We start from the raw sequence: 23,274 nt of genomic DNA, 5'->3' as shown, positions 1-23,274 counted from the left end.
ATAAATCCTAAAATAGCTCTAATATAATTATAATTTATATTGTAGCTATATTAGGATTTATTTTACAGGTAAGTATTTAGCTTTAAATAGGAATAATTTATTTAATAAGAGTTAATTAATTTCGTTAGATTTAAATTATATTTAACTTAGGGGGGGTGTTAGTATTAGGGTTAGACTTAGCTTTAGGGGTTAATACATTTATTAGAATAGCGGCGAGATTCGGTCGGCAGATTAGGGGTTAATAATTGAAGTTAGGTGTCGGCGATGTTAGGGAGGGCAGATTAGGGGTTAATACTATTTATGATAGGGTTAGTGAGGCGGGTTAGGGGTTAATAACTTTATTATAGTAGCGCTCAGGTCCGGTCGGCAGATTAGGGGTTAATAAGTGTAGGCAGGTGGAGGCGACGTTGTGGGGGGCAGATTAGGGGTTAATAAATATAATATAGGGGTCGGCGGTGTTAGGGGCAGCAGATTAGGGGTACATAGGGATAATGTAAGTAGCGGCGGTTTACGGAGCGGCAGATTAGGGGTTAATAATAATATGCAGGGGTCAGCGATAGCGGGGGCGGCATATTAGGGGTTAATAAGTGTAAGGTTAGGGGTGTTTAGACTCGGGGTACATGTTAGAGTGTTAAGTGCAGACGTCGGAAGGGTTACCGCATAGCAAACAATGGGGCTGCGTTAGTAGCTGAACGCGGCTTTTTTGCAGGTGTTTGGTTTTTTTTCAGCTCAAACAGCCCCATTGTTTCCTATGGGGGAATCGTGCACGAGCACGTTTTTGAGGCTGGCCGCGTCCGTAAGCAACTCTGGTATCGAGAGTTGAAGCTGCGTTAAACATGCTCTACGCTCCTTTTTTGGAGCCTAACGCAGCCTTTATGTGGACTCTCGATACCAGAGTTATTTTTATGGTGCGGCCAGAAAAAAGCCGGCGTTAGTTTTTCGGGTCGTTACCGACAAAACTCCAAATCTAGGCCTTAGGGTTTATTTTACAGGTAAGTATTTAGTTTTAAATATGAATTATTTATTTAAACTATATTTAAGTTAGGGGGGTGTTAGATTAGGGTTAGACTTAGGTTTAGGGGTTAATAAATTTATTATAGTGGTGGCGACGTTGGCGGCTGCAGATTAGGGGTTAATAAATTTAATATAGTTGCGGCGACATGGGGGGACAGATTAGGGGTTAGTAAATATAATGTAGGGTTCGGCGATGTTGGGGGCAGTAGATTAGGGATTCATAGGTATAATGTAGGTGGCGGCGGTGTCCGGAGCGGCAGATTAGGGGTTAATAATATAATGCAGGTGGCTACGATGTCGGGGACGGCAGATTAGGGGTTAATAAGTGTAAGATTAGGGGTGTTTAGACTCGGGGTTCATGTTAGGGTGTTCGGTGCAGACGTAAAAAGTATTTCCCCATAGGAAACAATGGGACTGCGTTAGGAGCTGAACGCTGCTTTTTTGCAGGTGTTAGTTTTTTTTTCAGCCAGCTCTGCCCCATTGTTTCCTATGGGGAAATCGTGCACAAGCCCGTTACACCAGCTTACCACTGACTTAAGCAACGCTGGTATTGAGGTGAGATGTGGAGCAAAATTTTGCTCAACGCTCCCTTTTCTGAGGCTAACGCCGGCTTGCAGAAAACTCGTAATACCAGCGTTGTCTTAAGTGAGCGGTGAGAAAAAAAGGAGCGTTAGCACCGCACACCATTACTGACAAAAACTCGTAATCTAGCTGTTTAGAAATGATTTCCATTTTAAAGCTGTGAAAATTGAGCCAAATATATATAGACATAAACATTAATGCCACAGCTCAGAACAGAAATGTTCTGGTTAACCAAAACTGTGATAAGATATTCAAAACTCAAATATTCCCTTGGTAAGGCTATAGTTGATTGTCTGCAACCTGAATATAATATATTGATGGGTCTTAAAATATCTTGGACATTTTTACATTTGTTAGGCTTTTATAAATCTGAAATATTCAGTGAAAATGAAAAAAATATATATTTACTGTGACATATGCACAAGGAGCTTCATAGCTTGCACAGATACATCATTAACTTTGTCCAATGTCATCGATACAATACGATCCTGAAAGAAAAAAAACATCAGTCCTCAGTGAGTGTCTGAATATTATATGAGTACTTCTGTCTGGTCAAGAAATGGAAAGCTAAATTAAATTTTAAACAATTATTAAACATTATAGTGGAATATTGTTAGTACTCATGGGTGTCTGGAGGGGGGGACGGGGGGACAAGAGGGTGAAATTAAATTAAGGGTGAAAATATAAGCAGACTGGGCCCTTGTATAAGGCCCTTGTATGTGTATGTATTTGCAATATGACCCTGGGGATGTCTCCCTAATGTGATGGGGGAAATAGACATGGACTCCTTGCCCAATGCACTTAGAGGGATATGGCTGCTCCTCACTGATGAGGCCCAGTGAAGGCTGAAACGATTATCAAGGATTGTCATGCTCCTTCAGAAGAGGATTGCCTGTTTTTTTTATGGCTGGACTGACCTTGTTAGGCGGGATCAGACTGATATACTCCAGGAAAGTTCTCCTTGGTGAAAAGCACAACTGGCCTACAAGAGGCTGCTCCCAGGAGGCAACTCACCATAGAACAAGCTATTGAGCTGTTGTAAGCTCCCAGTAGAGTGCTTTTTTTCTGTATATAGTTTACATTTAAACAAAAAATTTTGAACAAGGATACAGCAAAACCCCAATGATCATGGCAATCAGGGCAGAAAGCTGGATCATTTAGGGTAGAATATTCCAAGTTTGCTTTGGAAACAAAATGCTACTTAATTCTAGGCATTTAAAGCTATAAGGGGGCATACAAATGTAAAAAAACATAATTTATGCTTACCTAATAAATGTATTTCTCTTGTGGTGTATCCAGTCCACGGATCATCCATTACTTGTGGGATATTCTCCTTCCCAACAGGAAGTTGCAAGAGGACACCCACAGCAGAGCTGTCTATATAGCTCCTCCCCTAACTGCCATATCCAGTCATTCGACCGAAGACAAGCAAGAGAAAGGAGAAACCATAGGGTGCAGTGGTGACTGTAGTTTAAAGTTAAAAAAATACCTGCCTTAAAATGACAGGGCGGGCCAGGGACTGGAAACACCACAAGAGAAATAAATTTATCAGGTAAGCATAAATTATGTTTTCTCTTGTAAGGTGTATCCAGTCCACGGATCATCCATTACTTGTGGGATACCAATACCAAAGCTAAAGTACACGGATGAAGGGAGGGACAAGGCAGGTACTTAAACGGAAGGTACCACTGCCTGTAAAACCTTTCTCCCAAAAATAGCCTCCGAAGCAAAAGTATCAAATTTATAAAATTTTGAAAAGGTATGAAGCGAAGACCAAGTCGCCGCCTTGCAAATCTGTTCAACAGAAGCCTCATTTTTAAAGGCCCATGTGGAAGCCACAGCTCTAGTAGAATGAGCTGTAATCCTTTCAGGAGGCTGCTGGCCAGCAGTCTCATAAGCTAAGCGTATTATACTCCTTAGCCGAAAAGAAAGAGAAGTTGCCGAAGCCTTTTGGCCTCTCCTCTGTCCAGAGTAGACAACAAACAAAGCACAAACCACGTCAAGATTGTGTAATAGACGTTCCTTCTTCGAAGAAGGATTAGGACACAAAGACGGAACCACAATCTCCTGATTGATATTCTTATTAGATACCACCTTAGGTAAAAACCCAGGTTTGGTACGCAAAACTCCCTTATCTGCATGGAAAATCAGATAAGGGGAATCACATTGTAAGGCAGATAACTCGGAAACTCTACGAGCCGAGGAAATAGCTACCAAAAATAGAACTTTCCAAGATAAAAGTTTGATATCTATGGAATGAAGAGGTTCAAACGGAATCCCCTGAAGAACTTTAAGATCCAAATTTAAACTCCATGGCGGAGCAACAGGTTTAAACACAGGCTTGATTCTAACTAAAGCCTGACAAAATGCCTGAACGTCTGGAACATCCGCCAGACGCTTGTGCAAAAGAATGGACAGAGCAGAAATCTGTCCCTTTAAGGAACTAGCTGACAATCCTTTTCCCAATCCTTCTTGGAGAAAAGATAATATCCTGGGAATCCTGACTCTACTCCATGAGTAACCCTTGGATTCACACCAAAAAAGATATTTACGCCATATCTTATGATAGATCTTCCTGGTGACAGGCTTTCGAGCCTGAATCAAGGTATCAATGACTGACTCGGAGAAGCCACGCTTTGATAAAATCAAGCGTTCAATCTCCAGGCAGTCAGTCTCAGAGAAATTAGATTTGGATGGTTGAAAGGACCCTGAAGTAGAAGGTCCTGCCTCAGCTGCAGAGTCCATGGTGGAAAGGATGACATGCCCACCAGGTCTGCATACCAAGTCCTGCATTGCCACGCAGGCGCTATCAAAATCACTGATGATCTCTCCTGCTTGATTTTGGCAATCAGACGGGGAAGCAGAGGAAATGGTGGAAACACATAAGCCAGGTTGAAAGACCAAGGTGCTGCTAGAGCATCTATCAACGTCGCCTTGGGATCCCTGGACCTGGATCTGTAACAAGGAAGCTTGGCATTCTGGCGAGACGCCATGAGATCCAGTTCTGGTTTGCCCCAACGATGAATCATTTGCGCAAACACCTCCGGATGGAGTTCCCACTCCCCTGGATGAAAAGTCTGACGACTTAGAAAATCCGCCTCCCAGTTCTCCACACCTGGGATATGGATAGCTGATAGGTGGCAAGAGTGAATCTCTGCCCAGTGAATTATCTTTGAGACTTCTAACATCGCTAGGGAACTCCTTGTTCCCCCTTGATGGTTGATGTAAGCCACAGTCGTGATGTTGTCCGACTGAAATCTGATTAACCTCATTGTCGCTAGCTGAGGCCAAGCCTGAAGAGCATTGAATATCGCTCTTTGTTCCAGAATGTTTATTGGAAGGAGTGTCTCCTCCTGAGTCCACGATCCCTGAGCCTTCAGGGAGTTCCAGACTGCCCCCAGCCTAGAAGGCTGGCATCTGTCGTTACAATTGTCCAATCTGGCCTGCGAAAGGTCATTCCTTTGGACAGATGGACCCGAGATAGCCACCAGAGAAGAGAATCCCTGGTCTCTTGATCCAGATTTAGTAGAGGGGACAAATCTGTGTAATCCCCATTCCACTGACTGAGCATGCATAGTTGCAGCGGTTTGAGATGTAGGCGTGCAAACGGCACTATGTCCATTGCCGCTACCATTAAGCCGATTACTTCCATACACTGAGCCACTGAAGGGCGAGAAGTGGAATAAAGAACCCGGCAGGAATTTAGAAGTTTTGATAACCTGGACTCTGTCAGGTAAATCTTCATTTCTACAGAATCTAATAGAGTTCCCAGAAAGGAAACTCTTGTGAGAGGGGATAGAGAACTCTTTTCTTCATTCACCATCAACCCATGCAACCTCAGAAATGCCAGAACTATGTCCGTATGAGACTTGGCAATTTGGAAATCAGAATGTCGTCCAAATAAGGGGCTACTGCTATGCCCCGCGGTCTTAGGACCGCCAGAAGTGACCCCAGAACCTTCGTAAAGATTCTTAGGGCTGTAGCTAACCCAAAGGGAAGAGCTACAAACTGGTAATGCCTGTTCAGGAAGGCGAACCTGAGAAACCGATGATGATCTTTGTGTATTGGAATGTGAAGATACGCATCCTTTAAATCCACTGTAGTCATGTATTGACCCTCCTGGATCATAGGTAGGATGGTACGAATAGTCTCCATCTTGAATGATGGAACTCTGAGGAATTTGTTTAAAATCTTGAGATCTAAAATTGGTCTGAAGGTTCCCTCTTTTTTGGGAACCACAAACAGATTTGAATAGAATCATTGTCCCTGTTCCTCCTTTGGAACTGGGTGGATCACTCCCATAACTAGGAGGTCTTGAACACAGTGTAAAAATGCCTCTCTCTTTATCTGGTTTGCAGATAATTGTGAAAGGTGAAATCTCCCTTTTGGAGGAGAAGCTTTGAAGTCCAGAAGATATCCCTGGGATACAATTTCCAACGCCCAGGGATCCTGGACATCTCTTGCCCAAGCCTGAGCGAAGAGCGAAAGTCTGCCCCCTACTCGATCCGTTACCGGATCGGGAGCCAATCCTTCATGCTGTCTTAGAGGCAGCAGCAGGCTTTTTGGCCTGCTTACCTTTGTTCCAGGTCTGGTTAGGTCTCCTGACCTGATTGGACTGGGCAAAGTTCCCTCTTGTTTTGCATTAGAGGAAGTTGATGCCGCACTCGCCTTGAAGTTTCGAAAGGCACGAAAATTAGTCTGTTTGGCCCTTGATTTGGACCTATCTTGAGGAAGGGCATGACCTTTTCCTCCAGTGATATCAGAAATGATCTCCTTCAAACCAGGCCCGAATAGGGTTTGCCCCTTGAAGGGAATGTTAAGCAGCTTAGACTTTGAAGTGACGTCAGCCGACCATGATTTAAGCCATAGCGCCCTGCGTGCCTGAATAGCAAAACCAGAATTTTTAGCCGTTAGTTTAGTCAAATGAACAATGGCATCAGAAACAAAAGAATTGGCTAGCTTAAGTGCTCTAAGCTTGTCAAGTATGTCATCCAATGGAGTCTCTACCTGTAAAGCCTCTTCCAGAGACTCAAACCAGAAAGCCGCAGCAGCATTGACTGGGGCAATGCATGCAAGGGGCTGTAGAATAAAACCTTGTTGAATAAACATTTTCTTAAGGTAACCCTCTAACTTTTTATCCATTGGATCTGAGAAAGCACAACTGTCCTCGAAAGGGATAGTAGTACGCTTAGCTAGGGTAGAAACTGCTCCCTCCACCTTAGGTACTGTCTGCCATAAGTCCCGTGTGGTTGCATCTATCGGAAACATTTTCTTAAAAATAGGAGGGGGAGAGAATGGCACACCTGGTCTATCCCATTCCTTATTAATAATTTCTGTAAACCTTTTAGGTATTGGAAAAACATCAGTGCACACTGGCACTGCATAGTATTTGTCCAATCTACACAATTTTTCTGGCACTGCAATTGTATCACAGTCATTCAGAGCAGCTAAAACCTCCCTGAGCAATACGCGGAGGTGTTCAAGCTTAAATGTTGACATATCAGAATCAGGTTGAATCCTCTTCCCTGAGTTAGAAACATCACCCACAGAAAGAAGCTCTCCTTCCTCAGCTTCTGCATATTGTGAGGGAGTATCAGACATAGCTACAAAAGCATCAGTATGCTCTGTATTTCTTCTAACTCCAGAGCTATCTCGCTTTCCTCGAAACCCAGGTAGTCTGGATAATACCGCTAACAGTGTATTATCCATGACTGCCGCCAGTAAACGCTATGGGCGCCCTAGATGTACTTGGCGCCATTTGAGCGTGAATCCCTTGAGCGGGAGTCAAAGGGTCTGACACGTGGGGCGAATTAGTCGGCATAACTTCCCCCTCGTCAGATTCCTCTGGTGATAAATTTTTTAAAGACAGAATATGGTCTTTATTACTTAAAGTGAAATCAGTACATTTGGTACACATTCTAAGAGGGGGTTCCACCATGGCTTCTAAACATAATGAACAAGGAGTTTCCTCTATGTCAGACATGTTTAAACAGACTAGCAATGAGACCAGCAAGCTTGGAAAACACTTTAAATCAAGTTAACAAGCAAAAAATAAAAACGGTACTGTGCCTTTAAGAAAGATAAAAAAAGTCATAATTTGAAAAAACAGTGAAAAAAAGCAGTAAATTAAACGAAATTTTTACAGTGTGTATAATAGGCTAACAGAGCATTGCACCCACTTGCAAATGGATGATTAACCCCTTAGTTAAAAAAACTGATCAAAAAAACGATATAGACGTTTTTAACAGTCACAACAAACTGCCACAGCCTGCTGTGGCCCTACCTTCCCAAACAAACGACTTTGGAAATCCTAAGAGCCCTTTAGAGAGGTCCTATAGAATTCAGGGGACTCCTGGAGGAAAGCTGGATGTCTCAGTCTGTAAAAGTTACTGCGCAATAAAGCGCTAAATTAGGCCCCTCCCACTCATGTCTAAGCAGTGGAAAGCCTAAGGAAACTGTTTCTAGGCAAATTTAAGCCAGCCATGTGGAAAAAAACTAGGCCCCAATAAAGTTTTATCACCAAAGCATATATAAAAACGTTTAAACATGCCAGCAAACGTATTATATTGAAATTCTATAAGAGTATTACCTCTGCAAGTAAGCAAGATACCAGTCGCTATTAAATCACTGTATTCAGGCTTACCTTACATAAATCTGGTATCAGCAGCATTTTCTAGCATTTACATCTCTAGAAAAAAAATGTAACTGCACATACCTCATAGCAGGATAACCTGCACGCCATTCCCCAGCTGAAGTTACCTCTCTCTTCAGTTATGTGTGAGAACAGCAATGGATCTTAGTTACAACCTGCTAAGATCATAGGCAGATTCTTCTTCTTTTTCTGCCTGGGACAAAAATAGTACAACTCCGGTACCATTTAAAATAACAAACTTTTGATTGAAGTAAAACACAACTACGTTACACCACTTCTCTCTTACTACTTCCATGCTTGTCGAGAGTTGCAAGAGAATGACTGGATATGGCAGTTAGGGGAGGAGCTATATAGACAGCTCTGCTGTGGGTGTCCTCTTGCAACTTCCTGTTGGGAAGGAGAATATCCCACAAGTAATGGATGATCCGTGGACTGGATACACCTTACAAGAGAAATAATCATTTCAATTTTAAACAAAGTATCTTCTTTCACTATGGCATAGTTAACATGTAAAGCGCAAAAATATTCAGGCTACTAAGCACTAACTACGCTAAAGTGAAATCAATAGAGCTCCTATTGTTGCACTAGTATTACAAGCTGAAAGTCAAATGTTAGTGCATAATCAAAAATAAGCAAAAAACTCAGGCATGCTAAAATCCCCATAGATTTATGGGGCATGCTACAAAAACAGAAATTATACTTACTGATACATTTCTTTCTTTCAGAATGAGGAGAGTCCATGGGTGTCCATAACATGTGGGATATACTTCCTGCCAGCAGGTAGATGGTCAAGAACCCTCACAAGAGCTTTCAATCCCTCCCAACTGTACTGCTCCTGAGTTAACATATAGCCGAGCAGAGGGGAGAGGAGGAAAAAAATGGAAACACTGAAAGCAGGGTTAAGAAGTGCAAATAAGAACAGTTGCCCTTAGATTCTAGAAAAATAGGGCGTGCCCCACGGACTCTCCTCATTTAGAAAGAAAGATATTTATTGGTAAGTATGAATTCTGTTTTCTTTTGTATAAAGAGGAGAGTTCATGTGTGTCCATAACATGTGGGATAGAATACCAAAGCTAGGAGTCCATGTTAAGGACGGGTAGGACAAATAAAGGGCAATTCCTATTTGCCGGACACTGCGGCTTGAAGGACTTTCCTGCCAAAAGCAACTTCTGAAGAAGCATAATCATAAAAATGGTAACATTTGGAAAAGGTATGTAGACAAGACCAAGTTGCCGCTTTGCAAATCTGTTCCAAGGAAGCCTCATTTTTTAAGGCCCAAGAAGTAGATACAGATCTAGTGGAATGTGCAGTAACTAGTTTTGGAGGTGATCTTCCCACAATCAAATAAGCTTTACTAATTGTCTGTTTCAGACATGAAGCTAAAGTCACAGCAGAGGCATTTAGACCCTTTCTATTACCAGAAAATTTGACAAATAAGCTAGAGGTTTGTCTAGCATCTTTAGTAGACTGAAGATAATATTTCAAGGCTCTTACTACACAAAAACATAATTTATGTAAGAACTTACCTGATAAATTCATTTCTTTCATATTAGCAAGAGTCCATGAGCTAGTGACGTATGGGCTATACATTCCTACCAGGAGGGGCAAAGTTTCCCAAACCTCAAAATGCCTATAAATACACCCCTCACCACACCCACAAATCAGTTTAACGCATAGCCAAGAAGTGGGGTGATAAGACAAAAGTGCGAAAGCATAAAAAATAAGGAATTGGAATAATTGTGCTTTATACAAAAAAATCATAACCACCACAAAAAAGGGTGGGCCTCATGGACTCTTGCTAATATGAAAGAAATGAATTTATCAGGTAAGTTCTTACATAAATTATGTTTTCTTTCATGTAATTAGCAAGAGTCCATGAGCTAGTGACGTATGGGATAATGAATACCCAAGATGTGGATCTTCCACGCAAAGAGTCACTAGAGAGGGAGGGATAAAATAAAGACAGCCAATTCCGCTAAAAATAATCCACACCCAAAATAAAGTTTAAATCTTATAATGAAAAAAACTGAAATTATAAGCAGAAGAATCAAACTGAAACAGCTGCCTGAAGTACTTTTCTACCAAAAACTGCTTCAGAAGAAGAAAACACATCAAAATGGTAGAATTTAGTAAAAGTATGCAAAGAAGACCAAGTTGCTGCTTTGCAAATCTGATCAACCGAAGCTTCATTCCTAAACGCCCAGGAAGTAGAAACTGACCTAGTAGAATGAGCTGTAATCCTTTGAGGCAGAGTTTTACCCGACTCGACATAAGCATGATGAATCAAAGACTTTAACCAAAACGCCAAAGAAATGGCAGAGGCCTTCTGACCTTTCCTAGAACCGGAAAAGATAACAAATAGACTAGAAGTCTTTCGGAAATTTTTAGTAGCTTCAACATAATTGTAAGGCTGGACCTTTAAGGAACTCAATTTACAGATATTAAAGGAGAAACTTTATTAAGTAGTCAGCTTTGTAAATAAACAGGAGTATTATGCAATATCTCTTTAAGGAAACCAGAACAGTATATAAAGAAAAATAGTTTTGTTCCACCACAGAATTCAATTACTCAATATAATAAAGTAATCACAGATTTAGTGGTGAGTATAATATAGAATGATTTTGAATTAAATAACCCAATAGAACTTATCTGGTTATAGAGAAGCTGGACAATCAAGAGTTAATACAAGTATGTTATAATAGAGAAAAGAATCAAGGTTGAATAACTAGTTCAGATTAACTATTCCCTGTTATATATATTAGAATTTGTACAGGATAACTGATTAATCTTGATGGGGTTTTGTAGTGTAAAGTTAATGAAGCTCTTACAGTTCAAGTACCTTAATTCAGTGAACTGGGAGTTAGGAATCCATTCCTGTCTGTAAGTGAGAGAGATCAGCTTGAGCTGCTGCAGATCGTCAAACCGGAAGTAACTGCAATCATGTGGTAAAGGCTTCTGGGAAATGTAGTCCAGACTGAAAACGAAAGGATTAGAAGGTAAACAGCTTTTAACAACTTGTAGATGTTTTACCTTTGAAAATGAGCAGTAAATGCCAGGTATTTGAACTACACTTTGTAGTGTTGGAATGAGTGTCAAAATTTAGTTGAGTCCGGTTTAAATTATCCAGCTGTAAATAGTGAAATGTCCGTGGTAGAGATGAGATCCTTCTCATGTGTTAGGAAGTGTGGCTTGGTTCTCAGGTGTTCACAGTGGGAACAATTAGAATAACTAAGCAATGCTGCTTAGTTGCTTAGGCAATTTAAAGGGGGAGTAACCAATAAGATTTGTAGGCAGTTAAAGATACAGGATCCCTTACAGTACCCCCCCTTCAAGGGAGCTGTTCCACAGCTACAGGACGAGGTCTATCCGGGTGCCGGCGATGGAAGACAGAAATCAGCCGGGGGGCATTGATATTTGCAGCCGGTTCCCAAGAGTCATCATCCGATGAAAAATTCTTCCAGCGAACCAGGTACTGTAAGGACCCATGACGTAATCGTGAATCTAGAATGCTTTGAACCTCAAACTCATTGGGATCAGGTAGAATTGAGGGAGGTGGAAGGAGAACATCTTTAACTCTTTGTGCCGTATAAGGCTTTAAAAGAGAGACGTGAAACGTAGGGTGGATTCGAAGGCTAGCCGGGAGGTCAAGAGTGACAGCATTCTGATTTACAACCTTACTGATACGGAAAGGTCCAAGGAAGAGACTTGCCAATTTTTTGCTTGGAATTTGTAGCTTCAAGTTCTTTGTTGACAGCCAAACTTTATCTCCAATGGAGTAAAGTGGAGGTTCCCTCCTACGTAGATCATAATGTTTCTTTTGTACAGATTGTGCTTGTTTGATGTTCTCATGGAGGAAGTTAAAGTTGTCAATTAGAGAATTGTGTAGATCATCAACGAGGGGAAAATTGAGATCATCAGTAGAATCCAATAGGAATTTCGGATGATACCCATAATTGGCATAGAATGGAGAGACCTTTGTAGAAGCATTGACAGAATTGTTATATGCGAATTCTGCCATAGATAAGAAGTCTAACCAGTCGTTTTGATGATAGGAACAGAAACAGCGTATGTATTGCTCTAACCACTGGTTAACTCGCTCTGCCTGGCCATTAGTTTGTGGGTGGAATGAGGTGGTGAATCTATGGTCAATCTGAGTAAGTTCACACAATTTTGACCAAAATTGAGAGGTAAATTGGGTTCCTCGGTCTGTTGTGAGGATGGATGGAATACCATGAAGTTTAACTATGTTATTAAGGAATAATTTGGCTGTTTCAGATGAGGTAGGAAGCTTGTGAAACGGTAGAAAATGAGCCATCTTTGTGAAAATGTCCACAATAACGAATATAGTGGTCTGATTCTTAGATGGAGGTAAATCTACGATGAAATCCATCGATAAGTGTTGCCACGGTTTTGTGGGTATTGGTAAGGACATGAGTAGACCGTATGGGGGTTTTCTTTCGGGTTTGGAAACGCAACATGTCATACAAGTTTGGATATATTGATGTACAGTATCTCTCATCTTCGGCCACCAAAAAGTCCTTTTGAGTAGTTCTAAGGTACGTTGGGTACCAGGGTGTCCTGAAAGGGGTGAATCGTGGTACATCTGTAGAAGTGTTGATCTCAATGTAGTAGGTATGTACATTTTTCCTTCATGATAATAAATTCCTGAACTCATCTTGAGATCAGGATGAACTTGAGTTGTGTCTTCTCTGGTATGTTTTTTTATCTCAGAAAGTAATGTATTGGTGAGGCCAATGAATCGGTCTTTGGGTATGATATCTGAAGGTATATCAAGTCTGTCAGGTTTTTCGGGCAATCTGGAGAGAGCATCAGCCTTCCCATTTTTGTTAGCGGGTCTGTAGATAATATTAAAGGAAAAACGAGAAAAATAAAGGCTCCAACGGACTTGTCTAGAGGATAGTGTTTTGTTGTTTTGTAGGAATTGTAAATTCTTATGATCAGTGTAAATTTTAATTGGATAAGTTGTGCCTTCTAAAAGATGTCTCCAGTATTCTAATGATTGTTTGATCGCTAAAAGTTCGTTCTCTCCGATTGGATAGTTTCTTTCAGCTGGTGACATTACTTTTGAATAGAATGAGATAGGATGAATGGGACTGTTATGATTTTCTTGTTGAGACAAAACAGCTCCAATCGCAAAATCTGAGGAATCGACCTCTAATATGTAGCAGTGGGAAGGGTTTGGATATTTCAATATAGGAGCGGTAGTGAAGAGAGTTTTTAGCTTACAAAAAGCGGTTTCTGCCTCTGTTGTCCAATGGAAAGGAATTGAAACACTGGTTAATCTTGTTAATGGTCTTGCAATCCTGGAGAAGTTTTTTATGAATTTTCTGTAATAATTCGAAAAACCAAGGAATCTTTGAAGGTCTTTTCTGGTTTTTGGTGTCTCCCATGTGGAAACTGCTTCCACTTTTTCTTTTTGCATTTCAATACCGGTAGGTGATATCTCGTAACCAAGGAAAGTTACTCTGTCAGTGTGAAATAGACATTTTTCTGGTTTGGCGTAGAGTTTATGCTTGCGCAACCTCAGGAGAACCTCTTTTACATGTCTGATGTGATCATCATAAGACTGGGAATAAATTAAAATGTCATCAAGATAAATAACAACGGTAGTGTCTAGTAAGTCGTGGAATACTTCATTTATAAAGTGCTGAAATGTGGCAGGTGCATTGCACAATCCAAAAGGCATAACCAGGTACTCGTATAACCCGTACCTGGTTCTAAATGCAGTGAGCCACTCATGACCCTCTTTGATTCTGATGAGGTTATACGCACCGCGTAAGTCCAATTTGGTGTAAATTTTGGCTTCGGATAACCTCTCGATGAGCTCCGGTATCAGCGGTAGAGGATAACGGTTTTTAATTGTAACCTTATTAAGTTGTCTGTAATCTATGATGGGTCTGATAGTGGAATCTTTATTTCGGATGAAAAATATGCCGGCTCCTGCAGGGGAGGTTGATGGTCTGATGAATCCTTTTCTAAGGTTCTCTTCTAGATATGACTTAAGATGTTTGATTTCAGGCTGGCTTAGTGGGTACAAGTGACCAAAAGGAATTGCTGCCCCAGGTTGTAGATCAATTGGACAGTCATACGGTCTGTGGGGAGGAAGATTCTCGGCTTCAGTTTTGCTAAAAACATCTAGAAAGTCAGAATATTCAGGGGGTAAGGTTTCCAATGTTAATTTTGTCTCTAATGGATCTGAATGTAAAACCAATTTATTGTTAGAACAGTATTCTGAACAGTACTGTGAGTTAAAATCAATTTTAAAGGGTAACCATTGAATATGTGGGTTATGTAACTGTAACCAATTAATGCCCAGAACAATTTTGTAGTTTGGTGAAGGTAAGACATCAAAAGATAACAATTCAGTATGACCTAGAACTGACATGCGTATTGGTATGGTGTGATGAGTTATGGGACCAGTTGTTATGGGTGAACCATCAATCACACGGACACAAATTGGTTTGCTTTTACGAATAAGGGGTATTTTATTAATTTTAACAATTTGTAAATCAACAAAATTGCCGTAGGCTCCGGAGTCTATTATTCCATCAACCGTCAGTTGCTTTTGGTCCCACTGTAGGAAAAGAGGTAAAATGAGAAAAGTGGGATTGTTTGTTATAGGCATTGATGTACAAGAAAAACCAAACTTACTTCTTTTGTTCTTTAGAAGTATAGGGCAGTCCTGTACAGTGTGCAAAGGATTTGCACAATACATACATAAGGATTTTACTCGTCTACGGAGTCTTTCCTCTGGTGTTAATGGACCGCGAGCTATTCCAATCTCCATAGGTTGTTCAGTAGGTTTTATGGATGGAGTAGCCTCATGGGTAGAATAAAGCTTAGGACGGGAATCGGTACTGTACCGTTCGGCACGCCTTTCACGCAATCTGCGGTCTAGTAGGGTGGCTGTTCTCATTAAGGCATCCAGGGTTTTCGGTAGTTCTACTCTGGCAAGCTCATCCTTTAAACTGTCAGCCAATCCAAGTCTGAATTGGTTTCGGAGAGCTACTTGGCTCCATTGAGAATCGGATGCGTACAACTTGAAATCAGCCACGTAATCCTCAACAGGCCTTTTGCCTTGCTTCAAACTTCTCATTGAGGATTCAGCTGTGAGTTGTACATCCTTGTCTTGATACAAATCATCAAGGGCTTCAAAAAATTCATCAAGTGACCCCAGGAGGGGATCCTCAGATTCGCATAAATTATCTGCCCATGAACGGGGTTCACCTTTTAGAAAGGATATAACACTTAAAACTTTTACCCTCTCTGTTGGGTAGGTTCTAGGTTTTAATTGGAAGAGAAGATTGCAGGAGTTTTTAAATTGCCGATAAAGTTTTCGGTTACCTGTGAATGGTTCTGGTAACATAACTTGTGGCTTAGGGCTGGTGTCATGTGATGGCGATCTGAGTGATATAGAATCCCTTATTATAGATCTTAGGGATTGATTTTCAATCTGAACGTCGTGGACAGCTTGTGTTAACTGATCCACTTTCTGTGAAAGATTATACACAATTTGGGGTATATCTGTTGGTTCCATTTTTTTTTTAAGGGCTTAGTTATTATGTAAGGCTGGACCTTTAAGGAACTCAATTTACAGATATTAAAGGAGAAACTTTATTAAGTAGTCAGCTTTGTAAATAAACAGGAGTATTATGCAATATCTCTTTAAGGAAACCAGAACAGTATATAAAGAAAAATAGTTTTGTTCCACCACAGAATTCAATTACTCAATATAATAAAGTAATCACAGATTTAGTGGTGAGTATAATATAGAATGATTTTGAATTAAATAACCCAATAGAACTTATCTGGTTATAGAGAAGCTGGACAATCAAGAGTTAATACAAGTATGTTATAATAGAGAAAAGAATCAAGGTTGAATAACTAGTTCAGATTAACTATTCCCTGTTATATATATTAGAATTTGTACAGGATAACTGATTAATCTTGATGGGGTTTTGTAGTGTAAAGTTAATGAAGCTCTTACAGTTCAAGTACCTTAATTCAGTGAACTGGGAGTTAGGAATCCATTCCTGTCTGTAAGTGAGAGAGATCAGCTTGAGCTGCTGCAGATCGTCAAACCGGAAGTAACTGCAATCATGTGGTAAAGGCTTCTGGGAAATGTAGTCCAGACTGAAAACGAAAGGATTAGAAGGTAAACAGCTTTTAACAACTTGTAGATGTTTTACCTTTGAAAATGAGCAGTAAATGCCAGGTATTTGAACTACACTTTGTAGTGTTGGAATGAGTGTCAAAATTTAGTTGAGTCCGGTTTAAATTATCCAGCTGTAAATAGTGAAATGTCCGTGGTAGAGATGAGATCCTTCTCATGTGTTAGGAAGTGTGGCTTGGTTCTCAGGTGTTCACAGTGGGAACAATTAGAATAACTAAGCAATGCTGCTTAGTTGCTTAGGCAATTTAAAGGGGGAGTAACCAATAAGATTTGTAGGCAGTTAAAGATACAGGATCCCTTACAATAATATTTCAAAGCTCTAACTACATCCAAAGAATGCAACAATCTTTCCTTAGAATTCTTAGGATTAGGACACAATGAAGGAACCACAATTTCTCTACTAATGTTGTTAGAATTCACAACCTTAGGAAAAAATTTAAAAGAAGTTCGCAACACCGCCTTATCCTGATGAAAAATCAGAAAAGGAGACTCACAAGAAAGAGCAGATAAATCAGAAACTCTTCTAGCAGAAGAGATGGCCAAAAGAAACAAAACTTTCCAAGAAAGTAATTTAATGTCCAGCGAATGCATAGGTTCAAACGGAGGAGCTTGAAGAGCCCCCAGAACCAAATTCAAACTCCAAGGAGGAGAAATTGACTTAATGACAGGCTTTATACGAACCAAAGCTTGTACAAAACAATGAATATCAGGAAGATTAGCAATCTTTCTGTGAAAAAGAACAGAAAGAGCAGAGATTTGTCCTTTCAAGGAACTTGCAGACAAACCTTTATCCAAACAATCCTGAAGAAACTGTAAAATTCTAGGAATTCTAAAAGAATGCCAAGAAAAATGATGAGAAAAACACCAAGAAATGTAAATCTTCCAGACTCGATAATATATCTTCCTAGATACAGATTTACGAGCCTGTAATATAGTATTAATCAAAGAGTCAGAGAAACCTCTATGACTGAGAATGAAGCGTTCAATCTCGATACCTTCAAATTTAAGGATTTGAGATCCTGATGGAAAAAAGGACCTTGTGATAGAAGGTCTGGTCTTAACGGAAGAGTCCACGGTTGGCAAGAGGCCATCCGGACAAGATCTGCATACCAAAACCTGTGAGACCATGCTGGAGCCACCAGCAGAACAAACGAGCACTCCTTAGAATCTTGGAAGAAGAACTAGAGGCGGAAAGATATAGGCAGGATGATACTTCCAAGGAAGTGACAATGCATCCACTGCCTCCGCCTGAGGATCCCTGGATCTGGACAGATACCTGGGAAGCTTCTTGTTTAGATGAGAAGCCATCAGATCTATTTCTGGAAGTCCCCACATTTGAACAATCTGAAGAAATACCTCTGGGTGAAGAGACCATTCGCCCGGATGTAACGTTTGGCGACTGAGATAATCCGCATCCCAATTGTCTATACCTGGGATATGAACCGCAGAAATTAGACAGGAGCTGGATTCCGCCCATTCCAAAATTCGAGATACTTCTTTCATAGCCAGAGGACTGTGAGTCCCTCCTTGATGATTGACATATGCCAAAGTTGTGACATTGTCCGTCTGAAAACAAATGAACGACTCTCTCTTTAGAAAAGGCCATGACTGAAGAGCTCTGAAAATCGCACGGAGTTCCAAAATATTGATTGGTAATCTCACCACAGGAGGCAAAGTTTGAAAAACTGATTTGTGGGTGTGGTGAGGGGTGTATTTATAGGCATTTTGAGGTTTGGGAAACTTTGCCCCTCCTGGTAGGAATGTATATCCCATACGTCACTAGCTCATGGACTCTTGCTAATTACATGAAAGAAACAATTTTATGGTTAATGTTTTCAGAAGATACAATCTTCAGAAGAAAATCATATGTGGTTCTAAGAACTGCTTTATCCTGGTGAAAAAAAAAACAAAAAAGGGGGGATCAGAAGAAAGAGCTGAGAGTTCATAAGCACGTCAAGTTGAAGAGATGGCTATAAGAAAGAACTTTCCAAGACAACAATTCTAGGTCCAAATTATGCATAGGTTCAAATGGAGGATCTTGAAAAACAGATAAACACAGATTAAGATCCCAAGGAGGATCCCAAGGAGGAGAAATAGGCCTAATAACAGGGTGAATTCTCACCAAGGCCTGAACAATAGTTTGAACATTAGGTAACTTAGCCAACTTTTTATGAAACAAAATGGACAAGGCAGAGATTTGACCCTTAAATGAGCTAGCTGATAAACCTTTCTCTAGACCATCCTGGAGAAATTGAAATCTAGGAATTCTATATTATTAGCAAGAGAGACCTTTTGAAGAACACCAGAGAAAATAAGATTTCCAAATTTTACAGAATCTGAGATTACAGAATCTGAGAAGCCTCTACTCTTGAGGACTAGGCGTTCAACCTCCACCACATCAAATTCAGAGATCAAAGGTCCTGAAGATAAAAGGGAACTTGGTACAGCATATCTTTCCTGAGAGGAAGAGTCAAAAGAGGGGAGGATGACATCTGGATGAGATCTGCTTACCAAGTTCTGCGTTCATGCCAGAGCTATGAGAATTACTTACACTAGTTCCTGTTTGATTTTTGCAATGATTCTCAGAAAAACAAATGGGAGAAATAGATAGACCAGATGAAAGTTCCAAGGATAAACTAGAGCATCGATAATTTGAGCTTTTGGATCTCTTGACCTTGCGCAATAAACCGGAAGTTTGTAGTTCAGCTTGGATGTCATAAGGTCTATTTCTGGAAGATCCCCTTTTGAGGACTAGCAGATCAAACACGCCCAGATGAAGAGACCATGCTCCTGGATGTCCTGACTGACGACTTAAGAAATCTGCTTCCCAGTTCTTCACTACTGGAATGTAAACAACAGACAGCATGCAGTGGTTTTCTCTGCCCGAGACAAAATGGGAGAAATGTCTTGCATGGCAAAGGGAAGTCAGAGTCCCTCCCTGATGATTGATGTAAGCTACAGCTGTGATGTTGTCTGAATGAAAACGACTTAATTTTTCCTGACTGAGAAGGAGCCAAGAGTGAAGAGCCTGAAGTTCTAGAACATTGATTTGTAACCTCGACTCCTGAGGACACCACACTCCCTGCACCCTCTGGGACTCCCAAACAGCTCCCAAACCTGTTAGATTTGCATCTGTAGTGACACTGTATAAGTAGGCTGGAGAAAGAAGGCCCCAAGGGTAAATAAAAACTGTCCCTCCACCATGAGAGAGTATTTTCTACTCTAGATGAAAGTAATCCTTAGACCACTGATGAAGCATGGATAGCTATAGGGGACTAAGATAAAAATGAGCAAAAGGTACTGCGTCTGACCCACTACCATAAGACCTACTACTTCCATGCACTGTGCTACAGATGGGGAATGAGCTATCTATAGAGACCACCATCCTTTTTGCAGTTTGTGTTTTTGAGTTTCCATGAGAAACAAACACATTTGAACAGAGTCTATTATTAATCCCAGAAAGACTACTCTTGTAGCTGGGTCCATGATCCTGAAGTTTCATCCATTACCCCACTGGGTATGAGAGGATGAAAGAGAAAAGGACAGGGCCTGGATTAGGATGTAGTCCAAATAAGAATCAATGGAGATCCCCTGTGTTCTGATCACTGCCTACAGAGCCCCTAAAACCTTTGTAAAGATGTGAGGGGCAGAGGCTAAACCAAAGGTTAGAGCCACAAACTGGCAATGCTTGCTGAGAAAAGCAAACCTTAGAAAACTGGAAATGGTCCTTGTGAATTGGGATGTGTAGATAAGTATCCTTCAAATCTATGGTTGTCATAAATTCACCCTCTTGTACCAGGGGCAAAATGGTTTGAATTGTCTCCATTTTGACAGAAGGAACTCAGACAAATTTGTACAGGGACTTTAAATCCAGAATAGGACGATATGAGTTCTACTTTTTAGGAACAATAAAAAAACCTCTTCCCTGTTGAGAGACTAGGACTGGTTGAATTACTACCGAATTCTCTAAATCCTGAACACTCTTTTGGAACGTGAGACAGATGAAACTGTTCCCAGGGAGGAATGGTGCGAAATCCTATGAGGTAACCCTGGGAAATAATGTTGAGAACCCAGGGATCCTGAACTGATCTACGCCAGGTTTTCTGAAATCGTTTCAATCTGCCCCTACCAGAGAATTCACTGGAAAGGGGGCCGTCCCTTCATGTTAACTTCTGAATAGAGATAGATTAATTGGACTGTTTACTCTTGGACTAGAAGGATTCTGGTTTCCAGGAAGTTTTGGAGAAGTCAGTCCTTTGTTTGGAAGAGGATGAAATCAATTAGTTTGTTTAAATCTTCCATTACACATCTTGTCCTGAGGAAGGAAACCTCCTTTACCTCCAGTAACAGTCTTAATGATAGAGTCTAATGCTGATCCAAAAAGCAATTTACCCTCAAAGGGAATTTACAAAAGTCTATTCTTAGAGACCAAATCAGCAGTCCAGGATTTCAGCCATAAAACTCTCCTTAACGGGATAGCAAAGGACATATTTTTGACATAAATTTTAATCATGTCAAAAACTGCATCAAAAATAAAATCATTATACATATTAAATACTTTAATGCAGCTACGGACATCTTCAGATGACTGTTCAGGGCAGCATCTGAGAAAGAGAATCACGCCAAAAAGAAGCTGCAGCGGCTACACAAATGGCTGCAATTATGGTCTAAGTTGCAGAGCTGGTTGAGAACATTTTCTTAGTAAAGACTCTGACTCAGTCCATTGGATCCTTAAACGAGGAACTATCTCCCATGGGAAATACATTTTTCTAGAGTTGAAATAGCTCTGTCTACTTCAGGAACCACCTCCTAGACTGATAGATTATTTTCTGCAAGAGGATACATTTTTTAGAATCTGATAAAAGGAATGACAGTTTTTTTCCATTCCTTAGCAATATAATACGTCACCGAGTCTGGAACTTCAAACGCCTGTGGAGCCTTTAGCGGGGCTTTAAAAACCTGGTTTAACTTATTTACAGGTCATCTGCAGAGATTTCACCCTCAGAGGAATCAGAAAAGAACTCTTCAGTGTCAGAGGACTGTAAAGCAGGAGGTAACAGAGCTAAATGCTCAGTTCCCTGAGAGTGACAGGGAGTATGAGACAAATTTGCACATTCACGTATGTGCTTCCTTGGTCTGGGAATTGCAGCTATCAGCTCTGTCATAGTCTTTTCAAAAGTATTTTTTAACACAGGTAAAAAATCAGAGTTATTCCCTTGAGTCATATAGATAAACATAGGTGCTAGATGTCTGCAAGGCAAACTGACCTAACTTGGATCGTAGAACAGCCTTATCAGCATGGAAAGCCAGATAAGGTGGGACGCATTGCAAGGCAGCAATCACAGATACTCTGTGCGCAGAAGCAATAGCCAATAGAAAAGGAACCTTCCAAGACAACAATTTATTCTCTACTTCATGCATAGGCTCCAACGGAGCCCGTTGCAAAACTTTAAGAACAAGATTTAAACTCCAAAGAGGAGCATTAGATCTAAACAGGTCTGAACCTAGCAGAGCCTTAACAAGACTGCACATCTGAAGATTCAGCGAAAACTGTCCCCTCAGGGGACTTGCAGAAAAGCCCTTCTCTAGTTCATCCTGGAGAACTGAATAAGAAGGTCCTACACAACTTAAGATAGATGCGACGAGCAACCAGATTACGAGCTTGAATGAGAGTAAAAACAACTCTCTCAGAAAACCCTCTCTTGGCTAGGACTAAGCGGTCAATCTCCACGCAGCCTCAGAAAATCTAGACATTGATGAACAAAGAGACCTTGGTCAGCAGACCCCTTGCGACAAGGTAACTTCCACGGAGGAGATGATGACATCCCCACTAGACCCGCAAACCATATCATTGCGGCCAAGACGGAGCAATCAGAGTCACTGACGCCTGCTTGATTCGAGCCACTACACTAGGAAGTAGTGGTAACGGCCGGCAAGACAAATTAGATTGATCCTCCAAGGCGCCGCTAATGCATCTGTTAGCTCCGCATGAGGATCCCTGTACCTCGACCCATATCTGGGTAGCTTGGTATTGAGACTTCATAAGATCCTCCTCTTGCAAATCTCTGCAAACACCCAGGATGGAGAAACCATTCCCCCAGATGAAAGCATTGTCTGCTGAGGAAAACCGCTTCCCAGTTGTGCACACCCGGAATGTGGATCACTGACAGCGAACAAACGTGGGTCTCAGCCCACTCCAAAATCCAAGATACTTCCCTCATAGCTAGGGAGCATCTTGTTCCCCCCTGATGGTAGATGTAAGCCACAGAGGTTATATTGTCTGATTGGAATCTGATAAACTGGGACAAATCCAGCAGATGCCAAGCCTTCAGAGCATTGTATACTGCCTGAAGATCCAAAATGAGATCGGGAAGGAGATTTCCTCCAAAAACCCTGTGCCTCCTTGGCACCCCAAACAGCTCCCCATCCTGACAGACTCGCAACCGTAGTCACAATCACCCAGGATGATCTTAAGACAGATGTCCCTCAGCACAAGTGATCCAGACAAAAACACCAAGAGAGCGGTTCTCTTGATCGGACGTCCAGAGAAATCTGTTGAGACAGATCCGATGATCACCGTTTCACTGCCTCAGCATGCGCAGTTGCAACAGTCTGAGGTGAAACCTGGCAAAGGAATGATGTCCATGCTGGACACCATGAGACTAATCCCCCCCATACACAAGCCACAGATGGCCTTAAGGAGGTCTGGAAAGCAAGACATGTTGAAGCTAGCTTGCAACGTCTCTGGTTCATTAGAATATCCATTCTAATATAATACTCATGAATTCTATCCTGGTACTTGATACAAGAGAACTCTCTCTATTTATCTTCC

At 41.0% G+C, this 23,274-nt stretch overlaps 1 protein-coding gene across 1 annotated transcript in view; it reads right to left on the bottom strand.

The window, feature by feature from the left end:
* The window catches only part of LOC128652530 (cohesin subunit SA-2), an 851,571-nt gene that overhangs the window by 754,960 nt on the left and 73,337 nt on the right, over positions 1–23,274 (bottom strand). The window contains exon 4 of the mRNA XM_053705464.1: positions 2,005–2,084. Coding sequence (XP_053561439.1) covers positions 2,005–2,084 — 80 coding nt within the window. The remainder of the gene's footprint in view (positions 1–2,004; positions 2,085–23,274) is intronic.

The sequence above is a fragment of the Bombina bombina genome, chromosome 3 (assembly GCF_027579735.1).
Source record: "Bombina bombina isolate aBomBom1 chromosome 3, aBomBom1.pri, whole genome shotgun sequence".
Classification (NCBI taxonomy): domain Eukaryota; kingdom Metazoa; phylum Chordata; class Amphibia; order Anura; family Bombinatoridae; genus Bombina; species Bombina bombina.
The sequence above is the reverse complement of the archived record's forward strand: the minus strand, read 5'-3'. Positions and strand labels throughout refer to the sequence as shown.